Source organism: Penicillium griseofulvum, assembly GCF_001561935.1.
Source record: "Penicillium griseofulvum strain PG3 chromosome Unknown contig_95, whole genome shotgun sequence".
Taxonomy (NCBI): Eukaryota; Fungi; Ascomycota; class Eurotiomycetes; order Eurotiales; family Aspergillaceae; genus Penicillium; species Penicillium griseofulvum.
In genome coordinates, this window is record NW_024467454.1 from 2,013,829 (window position 1) to 2,034,866 (window position 21,038).

A 21,038-nucleotide genomic window follows, 5' to 3' on the forward strand; every position below is an offset into this window, starting at 1 on the left:
CGTTGTTTACGAGGGGATCTCTATGGGTGGACTGGGCTTCCTGTCTCACTGGCAGTAGGCAGTAACGTCATTGATTTGCCGAGGACGTGAAATCAGGCTATAAGCAGAAATTCTATCAGCTTCTGATTCCGGTCATTATTTATTATCACTCATAGGTTTTTACACGGCCTGGAATGTAAAGGTGGCACGAAGGTTCAACAAATTAGACCCTTTCAGCCAAGTGACACATGAGGATCCCCATGTTGAAAGTCTTTATCTTCTTCCACGAGTGTATTTTGCACAGGCTTGCATTGCAATGCTGCTTATTTAGATTGGAAAATTTGTATTCTCGATCTTCTCTGCAGCAGTGAGACAAAATGGCCATGGCTATTTTCAGCCCACCAATTAACCCCTAGTTATGGCACGAGCAACCCAATAGACCCTGCTCTCTCCTTTATCATCTTCAAACCCTGACTCCTGCTTGTCAGAAATTGAGCACTTCTGCGTAGTCCCCGTTGGTGCAATAACTCTGCAGGTTGACTCTGAAGAGCATAGCGCAAGACATTCAAAAAGATTCTTTTCCGCACTCAGTGTTTTCACAGGGTCTTTGAGCGTGTTCTTCTTGCTTGTGCAGAAGATCTCATATTTGACGCCGCCCACATCCAATGTTGATCCATGGATATCTGGGCATTCGCTGTCTCGAGCCTTCTTTATGTTTGGTGGAATATCTTTCGATGGTCGAGCCTGCATTGCGACGGCGACTATTCCTTCAGGTGACTGGGCTGTTTCGACATCTCGATTGGGGTTCCATGTGACGATGGAGCTGCCGCTGGCGCCAACTGCTTCACACCCAGGCAGGGTGGAGCAAATGACCATAGCCTCTTCAAGATTATGCGTGTTGAATACACTGTACTTTTCCCCGGCAATGACTTGCCGACAGGTTATCTTGTATGTTACACCACCAACCTTGACTTCTCTGCCATCGGTATTTGACTTAGGCTGGCAAAGCCGAAGGGCTTGGAGCCCCGAGAGCGACAAGTCTTGTTGAGTTGTGCTATTATTAGGACGCTGGTTGTCACCATTGTCGCCATTTCCACCTTTGTCGCCTTTGTCGCCTTTGTCACCTTTGTCACCTTGGTCACCTTTGTCACCTTGGTCACCTTTGTCACCTTTGTCACCTTGGTCACCTTTGTCACCTTTGTCACCTTTGTCACCTTGGTCACCTTGGTCACCTTGGTCACCTTTGTCACCTTGGTCACCTTTGTCACCTTTGTCACCTTTGTCACCTTGGTCACCTTGGTCACCTTTGTCACCCTGGTCACCTTTGTCGCCTTTGTCACCTTTGTCACCCTGGTCACCTTTGTCACCCTGGTCACCTTTGTCACCCTGGTCACCTTTGTCGCCTTTGTCACCTTTCTCGCCCTTATCTCCCTTTGGTCCAGATGCACCTTGTCTCCCCTCTGGACCCTGTTCACCTCTTGGTCCCGAATCACCTTTGTCCCCTTTAGGCCCGGGAGGACATTTTTTGCAATTGTCATTTGGTGGTCGAGGCCAATTCAGATTTGGGAAATGGAAATGGAACCATGGATCAAATTGGTTCCCATCAGGGTATCCCGATCCTAGATAATTTAGTTAGTTCCCAGCACCCGGTGTGGATGGAGAAGGAGCCTAAGTACCATATTGATGTTCATACCCGGGAGCGTAAAAGGGAGGCCTTACACCGGGAGGGCCAAATCCATTCCCCGGCCCTGGTGGTGGATAGGTATGATAGCCAGGTTGAAGAGGGTTCCGATAACCAGGCGGATAATGGTAAAAAGGTTTCTCTGGCCCAGGATAGTACGGTGGATACATTTGATTCGTGCATGGCTGAAATCCAGCGCCACCACCATAAGGATATTGTGGACAGTATACAGGACCATCATTGCTTGTATGACAAATGTTACCTGCACATAGCCGTACATGGATTGAAATGAGTGATATCAAGGCCAGCAGGGACCTCATGGCTCAATAGATGTGGTTTGGACCAGGGAGAAATACGATAAAAGAATAATCAAATATTAACAATTGGGGCAGTACAATGGTTAAGAGAAGTAACAGTCGGATTCTAAAACAGCAGTCAAGACCTAAAGGATGACCTGATTTTCATTTTGGGCGCAGAATGCATCACTAGAAAGATACATTATGATTCATCGATTTTTGTTACGAAGCTGCAAGCAACACTAAATAAATTTATATCTTAAGAGACGTTCTTCCAAAAGGTTTTGGTGTCTGGTTGGATCCTTCCATCCCACCCAGCAATGAAACCATACAGGCTTTGAGCCCCATATTTAACTTTGACCCAGAGAATGTTATCTGAACATGCATTTACTTATGACACTGACACCCTGCGATCCCTCGCCATACCTTCTTCGCTTCTGCGGTCATACCATGGGTGGATATCTAGGTAGATGTTCTAGAGCTTAGACATGTTGTCACTATTCTATGAATCTTGCTAACTTGTTATCTCCTGATGTCTCTACTAGTTCCTACGCCATAATATTTAAACCTGTCGTCTTTCTAGAATAGACGGGCAGATCAACACTCTAGCAGCCCATCACACCAAAACCTCCTTCGTCCACCAGTCTCAATCATAAGTGGTCATTACATCAATATGCCTCAACTTGCTCTATATCTCAACTTAGTGCTAGCCTGTTTCCTCATTCATCCTGTCAACAGTGCTCCTCCGACCTTGGCGCCACCCCTCCCGGGCCTCCACAACCTTTTTACCCCATTCCATGATACTCCCGTGGCACCAATTCAACCACAAAAAGATGAGCTAGATCTTTATTACGGCAAATGCTACCGAATCGAAAACAACAAAAAGCAAAAGCTAGGCTATCAACAAGGCGCATACTACCGGTATGATGCAGACGATAACCGGCGCCCTTTCCGCGTCTGCCGCTCCACGCGGGGAGCTTGCAAGCGTGAACAAGATGACCAGAACGTCCGCAAGAACGACCGGTTCTATCTCTGGGATGGGCACGGTTCGGCCTGGTCCAAGGGTCCAACCTGGATTGGTTTCACTGGAGTGTTTTTGTATCCGAATATTTACCGCGACGTCGAGAACTATATTGCGCCGTTCAAGGCGCATCAGAGTTGTGATCGAGATGATTCCAGTCAAGGGGGTGATCTGAATGAGCAGAAGAAGAATAAGTGCTCACTTTGTGTCAATTTGAAAAACAGCTACAATAACTATAACGGGCTGGCGACATATCCCACAGGATATATTTACCAAACCGCAAATCCGTCTGATTGTGTTTATTGGGTGTTTAAAGAGGTGGATTGTCCAGATGATGATTGGGTAGAGGATGACGAAGAACTGTAAACTTCGATCCTATGTGTGATGATATGCTCTGTTCTCACTTACTATCACATACATGTTTGCTCTCTATTTGTTTGCCTGCTTTCTGTGGTTAAAGAGTTGCTCCTAGCCCCCAATCGGCAAAGATGTTGTTTGCTCTTGTAAGTTAACTCAGGCTATTCAATCCCTAGGCTAAGGCCCAAATTGGGTAACAAATATGGAATCTCATATTGTCATTCTAGGTATTTCTCTTATATCTGTTACCAGCTAGGTCTTTTTTGATGGGAAGAGTGCATTTCACTAGACTTCTAAGGATAGAAAGAAGTAGAGAAACTAGGCAGTCGAGTCCAGATATGTAGATCCTCTTCCTTATGGAGTCTGCCGCCTAACTCAAGCGACAGTAGGCTACGGGGCTGAATGGTAGGGCCGCAAGATGGAATTTTTGTTGATCAAAAAAGAAAATATAGAACAAGAATTTCCGCCTTTTCTTGCTATTGATCTATCTAAACAGAGTGATATCTGAGAAGACTACTAAAGATACTGCTAGAAAGACTACTGAAAAGACTACTGAAAAGACTACACAAGACCGCTTATGCGGCCGATTATTTTTGTGTATTGTAAATTGATAAGTACGAAAATGAAGATTTTGGCACTATACGAATCCACGTATCTCCACTTTTTGAGGACCGTGCGTAGAATTTCGTCTGAGTGATTTTGACCAATCGCAGATTTGTTCGTCATTCCTTTTGTGGAACCTAGATTCGGCCCGCTCACCTTCCAGTAGACCATCAATCAATATGGAAGATGCCAAAGAGGTCGTTGCCAAGCATCGCTTGAATGACTATAAACGATTGAAACGCGATGTGCGAAAATTCCTCGGGGATAAGATTGACCGCCGTCAGCTGCAAGAAGCGATGGATCAGATTGACGCCTTGGAAACCAAGTTACCGACGGTCGCTATCAGCACGTTGAGTGTGGAGGACGTTCAACGATCCCTCCAGCTTGAACTGGATGTTGAGGACGGAGAGATTAATCATAGGGGAAAAAGCAAAAACATACAACAGTGAGGATTCGCTGGTGGTCACCCACCCAACTACTAACTCACCGGCGTGTGGCTTAAGTACGGCTGAGCGGACGGGAAGCCCTGTTTTCCACACCCTATGGTCGTATGTATTGGATATCGAACGAGAAGAAATGATATAGCGCCAATGGTGCGTTGTTCTATAAATAATAGAAGAAGCGTCGCCGTTGTCGACAGTCGCACGGGCCTCGGCTGATCCACGATACGAAATCTTCCGATGCCATGCTGTGGGAAAAAAAATACAGAGTATTTAACCACTAGGCTACACAAAACCATGGTGGTTGTATATGTAGCCCAGTAAGGCCATATCTGCTGCTTGAAAATTGACACATGCCCTCACTTGGAAACACTCTGTCCTTTAAAACAAACATCCATCAACTAAGATAGACATTTTAGAGAGAGAAAGAGTAAAAGCATAGCCACCATATCCAGCTCACTGGCCATGTTTGGCTTTTCTCCGCTGCTTGGGGTTATCTAGGCTTACAATGTTTCCAAGTGGGAAGAAACATCCACAATGTAAGGACGCCTTTGATATCGAAAGTCTTTAGATTTTCGAACCCCGCAATCTAATTTTAGACGGTGGTCAACACATTTTATAAGCATCTCAATATAAAGTCGTTGCCTACAAGATCTATAGTCTAAGTGGGCCCGAGCACCCTTGAAACGCCATCAGGGACCAAGTTTAATACATAACGAATGGTGTTATAATAATGTATGCTGCGACCAAAGCGGCTCTAATATTACCCGGTCAGACCCACTCCCATTAACCTCCTAACCCAGAAAATAGTGGACTGTGATGATGATCTTAGAGAACATTGAACATATTTCGAGTCTGAGTTTTCATTTAGACCCAAATTCCATCCCTAGACTCTGAATACACCCTGAATACGTCGTTCATCTAAATACCCACACATATATTTTGGTTTGTAGTTTTGCATCTCGGTCAAATCCCGACATGAAAATGTAATATTGAATTTCATGTGGCTAGAATAGCGATGTTTCACCAACGGAGAATGGAGTTCATCGAGCCAACTTCGACCCATTTCTTCAAGACCCCGCCTCCACCGACACTTCCAAAAAAAGAACATGGTTAAAGCGGCGCACTTGATAAAAACTACCACGTGCACTCGATCAGTGGGATACCCCGAAGGGAGCGGGATTATCCGAAGGGTACACCTGGGCACGATGGGCTAGTTACCTCAGCAAGATCAAATCGAGCCTGAACCTTTCATGCCTACTACAATAACTAGCCAATTAGCACTACGTGACGATTTGTATAACCATGCTACTGATAGTTCCAAGAGCCCACTATGGAGAAGGTTATTAAGTTATACCAAGGCATTACCACTGTTTTGTAAAAGCTTACCTTTGATATTACGCATTTTCCCGTTTCGGTGTACTAACTCCATTCGATGGATTTGCCTGTGGCTTATGTAGAGTTCACCCCCATAAATTTCCATATAAGTACTTCAATTCGAGCGATCTTTTAAGCCAGTTTTGGTTAGATCTCGGACGGAGGTAAAGCGTTGGAAGTGTGGGAACGCACAGTGTTTACAGGAACGAGCTGTACCTGGTCCAAATACCGAAATTTCACCGTGATCATCGGAATTCTGCTTTGATACAATGGATATATGAGATAGGTCCCTATTTTCCTGTATATTCTATGGGTCAAGAAAAGTCTTTGAAGGTTTACTGTCTTTCATCACTATCCTACACGGGGGTCCCGAGGACATTGTACTTTAAAGACCATTCCTGGTATGCACTTGCAGCCAGAGGGCAAAAGGAGCATTTTTGAAAGTACAGACTCGCACTGAAGCATATGATGATTATGGAAGAAGTTATTCAAAGACCTAGATACTGTAAAAGCAGGCGTACAGGTGGAGTCCCGGCCCCCAACAGATGATTATGAGCGGTCTCTCTCCCTTTCCTTTCCTTCCTTTATACAGGCGCTGCGAGGATCGATATTCAAATATATTTACCTTAGCAGCATATCATTCAATAATCTAAGCAAATTTTGGTGTTCGTATGACGCCCATTCCAGCAAAGACAGATGTAACGGACTATCGGTCCTTTTAAGCCCCCATACAAGCCTTCATAACGTGAGCTCGGTCTCGAGGAGCTAGAGACTTGGGGAATTATCCTGTTAGCTAAGGCAATGTAGGCAACAGTATTCAACTCATTGAAACTTATAACATAACATTGTAACCCTGTCGATCACGGAATCACGGGGCGGGAGGGTCTGGCGCAAATTCTCGTATGCTGTGCCAAGAGGAATGTCTCATTCGGTATCGCTAAGGGTTATGACTTCTGTCCTCGTATTATAATCCTACTGGCAATATATGAAGAACTACAGATTTGACAGTCAAATGGTAGTCACACAATGACAATATAAGAATTGCAAAGGATGCTGTTCTAAGTGTCCTTAGAAGGACCATTATATAGGAACCAATTGCTCTTCCAGGCTATCGAGAGCAGCCATTAACACACAAAGTACATACAGTATTGCTCCGTAAATATCCACAGACTCCTTATTCTTTACACACGAACATGTTATTACGTTTTGGATTTTTGAACAAGTAGTCCCTAGCCAAACCCTAACTTCTGCCCGTCGCAGGTCAGCCTTTTGCTTCATTAACAGTCCTCTCTGCCTCATGGGTTTTGGCACTGGAATCGCATCTTATATCGCTCAACCAGCTATAATGATCATTACTTCGGGAAAAAGGCGGACAAGGTTCATTGCTGTCGGAATCCTATCACTCGTTCTCATCTTCATCATCCATCTCCTCAATTTTGCAAACTCCTTTTCCAACCCCGGCGAACTGTCCACATCGATGGACGTAATTGCTTCGTGCACTACCTCTAACTCCAAACACCTTACCGACTCTCATTCCACTACCGTCCCACAAATACCCAACGTCGTTCATCAAATATGGAAAACAACCGACCTGAAAACCTACTCGACACAAATAGACGCATCACGCGACAGGTGGGAGCACACCCTCGGGCTTCTAAACTACACAATCAAGCTCTGGACAGACGAAGACATCCTCCAACTCATCAAACGGAAATACCCCTGGCTTCTATCGACGTATGAAGCCTACCCCCAAAACATACAACGTGCCGACATGGCCAGATTGCTCGTCATCCATGCAGAGGGAGGCATCTACGCAGATCTCGACGTCTACCCGACCTCGGCTACTCAAATACAATGTCTCCAAAGCCTCAATCTAGAAGCCATATTTGCGCCAACGAGCGGTACCCGCGGACTGAGCAACCATTTCTTCATGGCGGAAGCTGAATCTCCATTCCTCCAGTGGGCACTATACGAGGGCAAGCGCCGCGGTGGTACGACGTCTCGATTCATCCCAATACCGTATCTACAAGTCTTTTGGTCAACGGGACCTACGATGGTGACGGCTGCATTTAGGAAGTATGCATGGCTATACGGTAGCCTCCGACACAGGCTCGGCGTGTTGGATGACGGATATACAAGGGAGGTTATACGGCACGAGGCGGGCAGGTCATGGCATGGATCGGATGGGCGGGCTTTGAATTATATAGCGGACCATGTAAGGATGGATAGTTTGATGGTGATCGCGGCTTTTTTTTCTTGTGTACTGGGGGTTGGATATGCTGTGAGAAGACATTATTTTTGAACTGCAATCGTGGAATTTGCGCAGTGACAAGAGAAGGAGGAACCATGTCGGAAATTTGGTGGTTTGGTTTGGCGTTTTTTATGAATTCCCTTGAGAATTCTTTTGGAATCATGTATATAGGATGGAATTGTATATTAATCTTTCTCGCCTTGGCCTATAAATTATCAATTTCGTAGCGGTTTATCATTTAGAGAGTTTGCTATTACTACTATAGGGAGATTTTTGATTCGAGGGGAAGTTCCAAGGTTGGAAGCGGCAGAGAGAGCCACAGTAGATGTAACCTGATTAATCACAGTTATAGCCCGGAGTGCGGACTAACAAAGGAAAACAGTTTAGGCTCTTGTGATCCTAATTTTGATGTTCATGTCTGAAGCGGATATTTGGAGGTCAATGGAATTTCTTCAATACGACTGGCCGCTGGGAAGGGCTTGATCACAGGCTTTTCCTCCTTGTGTGAATGACTCTCCTACTCAAATTCCGCAGTAACAGCTTGGTCGCAGTTCGACAAAGGGGTGAGAAAAATGAGTCAATTCAGCTCATGATAGCTTGATCAGAAGACTGACATGTATCGTCCTTGTTTAGGTTCGAGGATTCGAGGTTCAATGGCTTTGAGATCTGGAATTACTGCCGTTCAATAATCTCATCTGCCCGCACTTCTAGAGTGTACAGTCGAAATTGTATCAACTTTAATTTACAAGAGTACGCTCTATAATAGAATTGGTTTACAATTATATATTCTATAGTAACATGATATTGAACCAGTTTGTACTGAGGCCATACACTCCCCGCTGAACTACTTCGGATACGCAGGCGTATAGCGGCCAGGGGGGAGAAAGTCAAGCATATTCAGGCACCAATACTGTTCATTACCGAAGCTCGCCGCTATACGCCTACGTATTCAGGTGGATCTCCCGAGGTCCCGCTGGTCGTTTCTCCGAACATGTAAATTATTTTCCCTGTATCACTTGCCTAAAAACCGAGATAAATCTTTTCGGAATTGGTGGATCTTGTACGAATTATATCATAACGATGAAAATGTAGTTTTTAGACTCTTGAAAAATACAATTTTGGTGGTGTAATTTAATTATATATAGTATATACTAGTAGAGTGAAAGGGCTAAAAACTGTAACTTCCCCTAACATATTTCACAAGCGAATGGCCACCTCAAAAACACATCATAGTGAATGCGATAGATTACAACTTGCTATCCCAACAACGGTGGTCTGTATAGGTATTTCCTAATATAGTTATGCTTTTTAAGCGATATTTAGCATCTTTGCGAAATTTTAGGAATATATATACTATGTATGACTTAATGATTAAGATATATATGTTTCTAGCTTTTTTCAATGTAATTTTCGGTATTCTCTGAAATGGCGATAATGCAGCCTTCTGCCAAAAATTAAATATAAAGTGTGAATAAGTCTTATCAATGACTATCGATAAAGGAGGAGATAAAACAATAATATGGTTGTTGAGATATAAATGTAGAATAAAACATATCTATTATGTGTTTTCGAGGTGGCCGCTCGCTTGTGGTGGCCACTCACTTGTGAAATACGTTATACAAATCTGTATTTTCTGTCATCAATTGCTCTAAGTGAGAGCCATTGCTGGCTCTTGATCCCTACTAGTATTGGGGCAAGAAATACGATGGAAACAATAGAGATTCTCGAAGAAACCAAAACTTTTGTAGAGTAACCCGAAAGAGCGATACCACTGACCAACGAAGGCGGACCGAGAGAGAGAGAGAGAGAGCTTACTTAGGCTGCTGATCCCTTTGGCCAGTAAATGGCCTCCAAAACTCATGCCTCATGACGCTCCACCGTCCACTTAAAGCACTCCAGCCAGACCTTGCCAGCCGATGTGGCCTGCCATATCCCAGCACTGGGCAAACTAACTTCTAGGTTCTTGGGTTCAAGGTAAACCAGGAAATAAGCGATACTTCCAGTAGCAGAAAACACACATTTCACAATCCCAGCAGTAGAAACTGCAACGTTGTAATCCTTCCACGACGGCGTGTCCAATTCAAGCGCCCCGGCCATTATACCGAGACCTGACGTTATGACACTCACTCCTGTATCGATCAGCACCACAAACAAGTCGACGCTCATGACCTCAGCAAGTTCCTTGACCGAGGACATACATGCAGCGTAGATATGAGCAATGTTTTTGATGAGATCGAAACAACAAATCTAATCGAGGTCAGTCGCGGTAAGTGGGCGCATCGCATGGGGCAAAATCCTTACCACCTTCCGGATATCAAATGCGGGCATCTTCCGATTCGTTGGGAATGAGGCAATGGTACCAATGCCTAGACATATAGCTTCGAAACAGTCTCCAAAACCAATGTTTGGTTTTTCGGCAAGACCTTCTGACGTTATCCTTTTCAGCCATTTAATAGTGCCGATGATTCGATCGAAGACCGATTTAGCGACCAGCGCCCCGCTCACGAACGTCTTGAATGCTTGAAGGACTTTCGGGTCGACCTTGTTGGAGCCGATAAGGATATCAATAAGCCTGTCTGACATACGTGAGCCAGGCTTGCCTGACTCATATTGAGTAGGATTGTCGGACTTTTCTAGACCAGCGATAATTGGAGGCGGTGACCCGGTGATGATAGTGGTGATGGTATTAGTGACAATGCCAATGATCAGCGAGATGGCATCAAACACCGTTAGGTCATGACCGACCAGAGACTTGTATAAGCCACTGATCACAGGAATGGAAATCTTCGCGTTGCCGTACTTGGTAAAATGCTCGAGGACGAATTGTATCCCGTGAAGAAATTCGGCAGCATTTGATTTCAGAGCATCAGGACAGTTGTCCGCAAAATCGGGTACGGGTTCCAAAGCCTCACCTGATGAGACGGAGCTTTTATTTTTCCAACTATCGCTGAATGAACTAGCGAGGCCGTTGATGTGCGGCTGTATCTTTTGCGCATGGGGGATGGTGCTTTTCCAGTATTTAGTTAGCTCGGGATGTACGGGTAGGGAGCCTATCTGCATTAGCGTCAAGTAATTCTTAACTAGGTAACGAAGACCTACCAGCGTCATCTCCAGACATATTCGCCATTCCGCCATTTTTCAATCTCTCTCCGGCCCACATAACTGAGGTATTGCACGACAACCAGTCGAGAGATTTGTCGGAGCCATTAGGTGAGAACAAGTTTGCATCCACGCTTGGATTCGTGCCTTCTCTCAGATGCTTTGCAGTGCCGTCCAGCTTATCGATGAGGCTGTCGCCTGTGTCTCCAGCTTTCTCGGCCAGCAGATCGATAGAAGAGTTGATGAGAGCAGAAATTGTGTCCTTGGTGTTACAAATATATATCTTAACGTATCACCAGCTGCACATCCCACGAAATTTAAATGCAATTATCTCGACCATAAGGCCTAGTATACTTCTTCAATATCATCTTTCATACTCTCATCTACTTGCCTGTAGACTCGAACACGAATTCAACACCGAGAGGATAAAAGCCTAGATAATTATAATGTTCCGATTTCCTCTACAACTTCGCTGTAGGTTCTAGTAAATGCTTCATCTCCGAGTTTGGATACTCCACATTTTGAGACGAGTCAGGTCTCTGTCGATCCCATGCCCATTTCCCCATCAATTCAGGCGCCAATTTCCCCTCAAGCATCTGCGTGATGTACTTGCCAAGCACGGGGAAAAACTTGTATCCATGGAACGAACCACAAGTGGCGATATATAGTCCTTTGGAGGCGGAGTGGGGTGAAATGATGAAGTCCGAGGTAGTGGTGAAAGCGTCCCTTGTAAGTGTTAAAGTCAATCGTTGCGTTTTCAGGGGTTCACTAACCAGCAAATGCGGTGTTTCGTCATCTCCCAGGTTGCGCTTTCGGGCCCATACCACAGATTCCTCGCTTCTACAATATCTTGCTTGAGAGGTCCTGGGACCTTCCACTGGTTATAGTCATGCGTGGGCGGCGGAGAAGAGATGTGATGTCCGGGGAGTACTTCTCGGGTGTTTGTGAAAATTTTAGATCCCCACCACTTGAGCTCTCGGTCTTTAGTAGGAGGAAGGGTACCAATGAATGGTTTGCCTAGAAAGTGTTAGTAGCATTCAATACGAATATATCAGAAAAGCGTACCTTCAGCCGGTGTGTAGCCCTGGAAGCCAACAGGCATGTCTTTGAACTTTTTGTATTGCTCCTCGTTGAGCTGTGCCATTCCGGTCGTAATACCAGCCGCGACAATTCGCTCTCCAGCTCGTAGCCCGGGGTTGCCACTCTTGGCAGCACTCCACTCCAGCAATGTCGGTGTGAAAGCCCCAGCAGCGACAATAACATGTGTGGCTAACAAAGTCTCTCCAGATCGTGTCTTAACACCGGTACAGGAGCCTTGTCCATCGAATTCAAGGTTAGTAACGGATGCAGTGACGTATGATACGCCCAATTCTAGGCATCTTTTTGTCACTGCTCGAAGAGCATCTCCAGCGGCAGCCCAACCACTAGCCCTGTTCACAAGAACCTCTTTGACACCGGTGTAGTCAGCGTTATTGAAGATTCCTCCATAAAGCTTTCTAGCTTCGGCAACAGGGAGAGCAATAATATCATCATTGCGGCCAAGTTCCTTGTGGTTTGTGATCACATTTTGCGCATAGTCGCTGCGGCAATTCCAGTAAACACCTGTCTGGTGAAAGTGTGGCTGCCAAAGAGGATCGGATTTGAAAATATCTTGAGCTTCAAGAGCAAGTCTACAGTAGACCTTGTCGTCGTAATCAGCACGGACGACCTTGTTCCAATCCCATGATGCAGCCACGCGCGACTCAGCATCATATGCATCCCGATCAACCAGAGTTATAGATGCATTAGGATACTTTTGTATGAGGTGGTAGGCGGTTGATACACCAAAGACACCGGCGCCGATAATAAGGTATGAGGGATTGCTGGCCATTTCGAATATGACCTTTCAAATTTCAGGACGTGACAGATGTGCTATTGGAATTGAGAAATTAATTATTATTGAGCGAATCCCAATTATTTATCTATGAATCAAGAGTCATGTTGATTCCAATGGACGGTCCGTATCGGGCGGGGGAGCCGATCGAGCCGGTCACATGAAGTCAAATGCCCGACCTTTTGAAGAAAAATAAGTAGTAAATGGCAAGTAATATATCAAAGGTTATACATCGAATATATATGACAAGGGTAGATGCAGGAGCAATAGCAATGTACGATAATTAGTGATTGCAGTTCAATTAAAGAAGAGTGAGTAGAATATTATACTATATGCGCCACCGAATTTGCTTTAACCTTCAATGCAAGCTTTATGAGAATGCAGACTTCATCGATCCTTCTACGTATAATCGTCTAATAAAGTAATTGGACTCTTTTAGGAAGGCACTTATACTATTCTTGATATTATATATTGTCAACATTAATTATCCAATGCCAAGAGATAATGTCGTGCTGGTTCACGGTCCGTCCACGGTCCGTATCGGGTTGCCGCTAGAACACCCGGAGAACTCGATACCATATAGTCATTCTAATTTCTTACTGGACATATACATTAAGTGTTATCACAATAATACATATACTAAGCAAGCTCTACTTCAATTGAAAGAAAATTTTATCCTAGAAGCAAAGCAAATCTATGCAATCACAGCCTCAAGACGGGCCAGAAGTTGTCAATTTGAAACCTAGCATCAGCCACTTACAGCATTTCTAATACAAAGTGAGGATGTAGTACAAAGAAATGGTAAATAAGAATTTGCTAGTCTCAGACTATATCTTTACAAAATCCATCAGATCAATGGCTATGTTCACGTCCTGATGTACAGCAAGATCCTCCCATAGCAGCTCTAGCCATATTTGCACGACTCAGCTGACGAGGCTCACGAGGCTCATAGACAAACTCAGGTTCAGGGGCTGCATCTCGGGGACCCTTGCCGAATTTTCCTCCCTTATTATGCTTGACCTTCTTCTTGTAGATGGTATTGAGCCAGTTGGCTAGACGATAGCCAGCCTTAGCAACCTGGATCTCAATCGTACCGGTAACAGAGTTGTAATATTCCGGATAGAGATCGCCAGTCTGGAGGGCAGCAGCTCCATCGGGCATGACAACAGTGCAGATATAGGCATTGGCATCCGCCGCCCATCGAGTAGCAGTCTTGATAGCATTACCGATATCATCGCCTTTGGTCCATTTCTTAGCCTGCTTCTTGTAGGCGCCGGACTTAATTTCATCGACCAGACTGTCAGCCCATCCCTTTGCATCGGCGAGCGAACTACCGCCAACCAGCTTTCCAGGAATGTATGTATCCCAATCGGCGTGAAGGTTGTCAGTGTGGCCGTCGAAAACGACCTCAATACCGTTTCCGCCAACCTCGTAGTTCTCGTCGTGCAGTGGCTGCGCGATATCACCAATGATGTGCACGAGGAACCTTAGAGCTTCGGCGGTTTCAGCGTTGTTCAGTTTGGGATTGCCTGCACGCTGGGTGTAATTGGCAATGGCAGAGACTGAACAGCCTTCAGCTGGACAGTCGCGCTCATAATCCAAATTGCAGCTTTTTGGGGGGTCATCCATGGCATCGATGTAATGCAATGGGGCTGACCATTCGCCCTCATCTGTGCGGCGATAGCTATCAGCCCAGGAAGCAATGTTTGCCAAGTATGAGTCGGAGGTGTCGTTTAGAACAGTTTGTGTCCTTGAGATAAGTTAGAATACTCTTGTTATAATGAGGCTTATGAGGACCTACCATTTTGCGGCTCCAGGGGACATGTAATGTTGTGCAACATAAGCCACAGCTGCATGGCCCAATTCACCCCATGCATTTACCCCATGAACCACCCCGAAGGTGACGAAAGCAACTCTAGATAGCGACACCATTGTTGGGAGACGTTTGAGGGAGTCTCGGTATAACGTGATGTCTATTTATGAAGACCATGATTGAAAATCTGACTGCATTATATAGTTTCGAATGCCGGCGGTTTCCACTTGACGCGGGTTACATTGTTATGGAGCTAGCCGTGTTACCACAAGAAAAGGAGCCTTTCATAGGCTTGTCAGGAGATAACAACAGAATAATTGGCAGCAAGGGATGTGATTCGCGAACGAAATTGCGAACTGAATTGCGGGGTCGACACTAAATACCCAGGGCCACCGGAGTCCACCGGACTTGAGGCCCAAGCAGCTATCTCGGGTTTCTGCCTCTAATTTGCAATTAATGTAATAAATTGAGATAGAGAAAGGGGTTGACACATAAACGTCTGGGAGTAAACTGGGGAATTATTCAAACAGACAATAAACAGTTATCTTAGCAAAGACGTGAGATCGACAAGTTTAATGCTGCGCTGATGTTAGTTAATTCAGTCAGCATATAAAATAAAACACAAACGGTGAAGAAATGATACTGCGAAACTACAGGAATTCCTGCACACGGCGTGACTGGCTACAACAGTGCAATTGATAATGGTTAGCTATGTGGTAATAAACTCCTACAGAATGGTCGAACCAGGTTATACGATTGTTATCTCGTGAAGTGCCAGGAGCAAAAGACTAAGGTTCCAAGTCGGCACTTGGAACTGTACTCGCTATATAAGGCATAGATCACTGCAAGTATTGTTTTATCCTACATCTTCCCCTTCTCTATGAATAAAAATTTTTCTTCTATTTTTTGCTTTATCAGCTTCGCGTTCCCGCTAACAGACTACAAACAAGTTTCTATAGTGCTAATCAATGGGGGATTGAACAAAAAACATACAACAGTGAGGATTCGCTGGTGGTCACCCACCCAACTACTAACTCACCGGCGTGTGGCTTAAGTACGGCTGAGCGGACGGGAAGCCCTGTTTTCCACACCCTATGGTCGTATGTACTTGATATCGAGTGTGAAGAAATGATATAGCGCCAATGGTGCGATTGTTCCATAAATAATAGAAAGGAATGCACGATAACGGTGGCCATGGAGTCACGTCTTCCGTACTTCGCCTCACTTGTCAAATTCATATGTCAGATTGTCGGACCTGCATTTTGCTGGCAGTCTAGAGAGTTTGGATGAAGCCGGCATCATTTATTCGGCAATTCTTTGGTTGTCATAATGTGATGTTGTAGCTCCTTTTGACGTCCTGTCGCATCATCTGACGATATGCTGATTTTCCAATCAGATGCCGAACGGGGATCCAAATGTCCATCGTCAAAGATCACATCGGCCTCATTGTCATTGTAGTAAACATTAACAGCAGTGGTTGGCCCTTCTGGGTGTGGAAAAACGACACTCTTAGAGGCGTTTGTTGGTGCGCGGGGTATGCCGCACATTTTCGTTGGAAATTCTCCAGCTCGATCGGATTTGCGAAATACTTCTAATATTTCTGCTCAAATTAAGCCGAAATTGATTGGTAGCTCTCCCGGTGTTTCTGAGTAGGAGGATGAAAATGATCAAGGATCTGACAAAGTGTTAAAAGGTACGGAAGCGACGGAGGTAGCCTCCATGGTGGGGAGGTGTAAATGGGGGAGTTCCTGTGATAGATGTAAGGACTCGGACATGTTGAAAATATGAAATACTGGGGATAATCCATAGAAATAGACTGAATTTCCCTTACAATCTTTACCTGCATAGTTGACGTGGTCATGCATGAAAGGCTGAAAGGCTGTGTGGAAGGTGAGACACGTGTCTCACTTTATAAGTAGAGCCTCACTCCCCCAGAGTAATCGACCTAAACTCCCAACTCCAAAATGTCTGGGCTCGAAATTATCGCCCTAATTCCGGCTATCGTCTCAGCATTTGGGACAATCTCAGTAGAGTACAGGGACTGGCGAAAGCGACGCGACGATCGCCGCAATAAGAGCAAGAACGTTGCTCTACAGAAACTCCTAGCGGGCAATGGGGAGACGGTTCAGAATGAATACGATGAGGATCTTCGACTCCTCGGCCCAGTTTTTCAACGGGGCGATAGTAGGGGTTTCTCTCTTTTGTTCATTCTACTTCTCAGAAAGACTTCTAATATACTGACCATCCAGGCACTGGACGAGAGTCCCTAATGCATCATCTCATTATACTCCAGTCGACTGTTATCTCGCTCATGCGCGATCGGCATAATGACATGTCCTACCTGAGCCACCCGAACCATGATGCCATCAACAACACCACGAAATCGACTCGGAATGGAATCGTCAACACTCTGTCAGACCAATATCAACGTCTCGCACAGGCAAGGCCAATCGCACGATTGCCAGCCCCGGCCACGTCCTCGGCCGAAAATTGCTTCAATGACCTCTCCTGCGCCACGTTCAACACCATCCACAACACATACAAATGCGATGATTGTGGGTGGGGTGAAACATACAGTAAGACAACGGAGTATGTGAAGACGAAGGATGGTCAGCTACTTGATATAGAGACGGCCCTTGCTCTCTTCCATCATCGAGAACCATACAGGAAGGAGAAGAACGTGTTCCGATGTTATCTTTGTGAGGAGACTATTAATCTGCCAACGGGGATGAAGGGGTGGTGGTCTGTGTCTCTAGAGTCGGGGAGTGAGAGGTACGTTTTGTTGAAAGAGCTAGAGAAGCATGTACGGAGGAATCATTATTTCGAGGAGCTTGCATAGCTTTTATCTTAGGGACATTTCAGATTCCTTCATCTTTACCTTAAATAGCGTGTCTCGTCTTGAAGTGGTTTATAGTTCCAAGTGGAACTGCATAATCATGCAGCAGATCAGCAGATTCTATGCATCCGACGGTAGTCATATGCAGCGACCAAAGCAACAACATGAAAAGCACCACCAAGCACAGCAAATATATGCCAAAGCTGATGTGAATGACCCCAAATATCAAAGGTTCCTGGGCTCAATCTCTCTGGGAATCGACATACGAAAACCATCACTCCGGCCAAGAGTGAAAGTGCTTCTGCCAGATACCACCCCGCCCCAATCTCATTACTCGCACGAGTCCAACCCAACTCGATCACACTTTGGAAAATAGGCAGCATGGCAGAGATAGCAAGCAAGGAGAAAACACCACCTCGCAGTGTCCTCATTTTGTTGCCTCCACCGCCGGTGTCAAACAAAGTGATGGCAGCGCCAATCGCCGAGAAGACATTCAAGCCCCAATACACCCGCTGAATCAAGGGTCTGCAATAAAATCCGTAATAGGTCATGAATGTACCAGCTCCCAGTGCAAGAAAACAGATGCCGAGAATATCCATTTTGCCCCAAAGATGATGGATATTGTATGAGTGGCTTCTTAGGTTGTGAAATCCAGCGCTAAGGCCAAAGCAGATGATTGCCGAGGTCAAGAAGGACCCGAAAGCAAATACATCGCCGCGGGTGAAATTGGAGTCTTTCGAGAGCGATGCAGAATACTTCAGAGTAAAACCAACAGCAACGAAAGCCATCGAGCCTAGAAGATGGATCCAGATATTCATTGTCTCCATGTGTAAACAACGCCACAGACGCAGTGATCGTTTGTAAGAATATGTGGGCATTGGATGGCCATCCAAAATGTAGTCATTATCACGCAGCCATCCTGGGAGCTGCTCTTTGCTTCCAATGGCTGGCCAGTCGGGGTGATCTGGCTTGGATGTGGTTGAGGTCTTCAACAGTTGGGAGTCTTTGGACGGGGAGTGTGTCATGCGTCGGGGCATATTCACAGTCTTCCAGATTTGAATGTGCCATGCAAAAATAATGGGGATCAATAGGAAGATCGAAACTCCTAAAACAATTTGAGTGGTGAAACGCCCTTGGCGCGTATCTCTCAAATTTCTAAGCCCCCTCTTTTTCGCGTGCAACTCGATAGGCCTGATCAGGTTAAATTCTCATAAATCACCTAAAGCTAGAAAGGGTATAAAGTACAACCGTTTTGAACGGCCTGATCTTCCATATGCTATGAAGTTTATAACACTAAGTGATATAGCCAATAAATCAAAGGTTATAGAAAAGTTCATTGCAAGAATTTTCTGACTTTCTTTTGTATAAACCTGACATCTTCACAGAATAATATTTAATACCACTGAAAGGATATCACACTTCTGTGGCTATTGTACATAATCAGTCTAAGGGAAAGTAGTTTAAACTGCTATCACAATGTTTGTCTAATAGATCTATTGATAGTTATGGGCATCACAGGCTTGGGGCCTAGGTTATTAGGCCTATCATTGCTATTTAGATAGCTTTTCTGTAGGAATCAACCTTCTTCTCCTCTCTCTTCTCTATATAGTCACCAAAAGCAAGGACATAACCCCTTATACTTATACAAATCCATGGAACTTCTCTCACTTTCTCTTTAACAACTTCTTAAATCTCACTGCTCTATATCAACCCTATACCAAACACAAGTTATAATGCTGTTCCCTTTGATCCGCCAGCCGTTAAAAAGCGGTCTGATGTCCCTACAGACAGAGAAGCCATCTCTTCGCAGTCCAGGCTATATTATATCTTATTGTCACCAATCTTCACCAGACCAGAGAGACGCAGATATTGAAGGGAAGAATATCAGACTTGGAAAGAAATGTTATGTCCCCGCAACGAAAGGAAACCAAATGAAAACCACATCTGAGAGTCTATCAGACACAGAACTTGATGGATTACTGGGGATTGAGATAATATAAGGACAAACAGGGTGGCTTTGAATGGAGAATATGGTTTTGCTTACTCCCATTGTTATCCAACACCAGATGGGTTGGCTGGGTATGCCTATAATTTCTTACAGCGTTGGTGTATAGGCTTTTCAATGTTGTATTTTGTTTGCCTATTCAGAAATATTTGTGTTCGGTATGCCTGAGATATTCATATTCATGCATATAGTGGTTGCCTACATACTCACAAACGCAAGTTCCCTAGGTCGCACCTTCTCCAAGCAACCTCAGGGGAAATTGTCAAATGACCTGGGCTTTCCTTCTTTCCTTCTTCTCTTCTTCTCTTCTTTTCATCTCCAGATTTATTTTTTTTTTCATGACATGACATGACATCTTGTTTTTATCCCATCTTTGCGCAGAAGTGTGTGCCCTGACAGGGAACCTGTCATCTGGTCAACTATAATCGAAGTGCGTACAGATGACAGGAAATCTATCACAGATCACAGAAGCTGTCATTGACTAGGGACACGGACCGAATTCAGAAGGACGGCAAGGCCTTGGGAATTTCCCACAACGAATGAATGAAGCAGTTTGCAGTGTCCTCTGGATCTCTCTCCGGCAAATTCGGCTCTCTTTATCGATGGCTGTGTCTACAAACTGGCAAGTCAGCATCGCTCATTGCCCTGGCTTTCGGGTTGAATTACTTCGCTATCCTGCGCCTTCTACAAAGGGGCAGTCGGCATTGCTCATTGCCCTGGCTGCTTCTACAAACTGGGAGTCAGCATCGCTCATTGCGGCTGCTTCTACAAACTGGAAGTCAGCATTGCTCATTGTACTGGCTGTCTGGATCGAATTACTTCGCTATCTTGCGCCTTCTACAAAGGGGCAAGTCGGCATTGCTCATTGCCCTGGCTTTCTGGGTTGAATTACTTCGCTATCCTGCGCCTTCTACAAACTGGGAGTCAGCATCGCTCATTACCCTGGCTGTCTTTACAAACAGGACAACCCCTTATTGCCACCAGTACCCAGAACAACCTGCATGCCATGCAGGACACAAGATATCAGGCCACAATGAACATCTTTGGTACCTCACTACAGAACAAGCCGTTTGCCAATGTCTGATGACAAGCGAGATAAACGACCGCCACAAGAAGCCCCCCTGTCGTTTTTCAACGACGATTGCATGGAGTGGCATGTGCTGACATCCAAAGCAGAAGCTTTCCGAGACTCCAAATCGAAATGCCATCCACCACGATCTACCCTCAACTCCGCGTCATGGATATCAGCTTTATTGTTCAGTAGTCAATATGAAGGAGAAGGCCCCTCTCGGTGATGGCGAAAGGAGAAGAGCGAATGTGAGGGGTCTATTTAAGGAAGCCAGATGGCGGAACGGCCAACTCTGCCGAGCCTTCAGACAAGAAGTCCACTGCCGAGGAACCACTCAA

The 21,038-nt window shown here is 45.2% G+C and overlaps 6 protein-coding genes across 6 annotated transcripts, besides 1 other annotated feature; 3 read left to right on the top strand and 3 right to left on the bottom strand.

Moving 5' to 3' along the window:
* Nucleotides 1-384: 384 nt before the first annotated feature.
* aclF (extracellular proline rich protein) lies at nucleotides 385-1,830 on the bottom strand (the record flags this gene model as incomplete). The annotated part of the gene is made up of 2 exons (XM_040793932.1): nucleotides 385-1,598; nucleotides 1,656-1,830. The coding sequence occupies 2 exons, from the start codon at nucleotides 1,828-1,830 to the stop codon at nucleotides 385-387; spliced, it is 1,389 nt and encodes a 462-aa protein (XP_040648787.1).
* A 799-nt stretch (nucleotides 1,831-2,629) lies between these two features.
* On the top strand, nucleotides 2,630-3,343 carry PGRI_062190 (uncharacterized protein; the record flags this gene model as incomplete). The annotated part of the gene is made up of 1 exon (XM_040793933.1): nucleotides 2,630-3,343. The coding sequence occupies one exon, from the start codon at nucleotides 2,630-2,632 to the stop codon at nucleotides 3,341-3,343; it is 714 nt and encodes a 237-aa protein (XP_040648788.1).
* Nucleotides 3,344-4,116: 773 nt separating this feature from the next.
* Nucleotides 4,117-4,386: a sequence feature (Protein overlapping with rRNA (PGRI_062200, KXG50253.1) was converted to a misc_feature.).
* A 2,713-nt stretch (nucleotides 4,387-7,099) lies between these two features.
* On the top strand, nucleotides 7,100-8,374 carry PGRI_062210 (glycosyltransferase family 32 protein; the record flags this gene model as incomplete). Its single annotated transcript, XM_040793935.1, has 2 exons — nucleotides 7,100-7,745; nucleotides 8,358-8,374. The coding sequence occupies 2 exons, from the start codon at nucleotides 7,100-7,102 to the stop codon at nucleotides 8,372-8,374; spliced, it is 663 nt and encodes a 220-aa protein (XP_040648790.1).
* Nucleotides 8,375-9,862: 1,488 nt separating this feature from the next.
* Nucleotides 9,863-12,974, bottom strand: PGRI_062220 (NAD(P)/FAD-dependent oxidoreductase; the record flags this gene model as incomplete). The annotated part of the gene is made up of 6 exons (XM_040793936.1): nucleotides 9,863-10,252; nucleotides 10,307-11,055; nucleotides 11,105-11,366; nucleotides 11,623-11,830; nucleotides 11,878-12,121; nucleotides 12,170-12,974. The coding sequence occupies 6 exons, from the start codon at nucleotides 12,972-12,974 to the stop codon at nucleotides 9,863-9,865; spliced, it is 2,658 nt and encodes an 885-aa protein (XP_040648791.1).
* Nucleotides 12,975-13,829: 855 nt separating this feature from the next.
* On the bottom strand, nucleotides 13,830-14,909 carry PGRI_062230 (S1/P1 nuclease; the record flags this gene model as incomplete). The annotated part of the gene is made up of 2 exons (XM_040793937.1): nucleotides 13,830-14,727; nucleotides 14,779-14,909. 2 exons carry the CDS (start codon nucleotides 14,907-14,909, stop codon nucleotides 13,830-13,832), a joined length of 1,029 nt encoding a protein of 342 aa, XP_040648792.1.
* Nucleotides 14,910-16,754: 1,845 nt separating this feature from the next.
* Nucleotides 16,755-17,629, top strand: PGRI_062240 (uncharacterized protein; the record flags this gene model as incomplete). Its single annotated transcript, XM_040793938.1, has 2 exons — nucleotides 16,755-16,974; nucleotides 17,040-17,629. 2 exons carry the CDS (start codon nucleotides 16,755-16,757, stop codon nucleotides 17,627-17,629), a joined length of 810 nt encoding a protein of 269 aa, XP_040648793.1.
* Nucleotides 17,630-21,038: the final 3,409 nt, after the last annotated feature.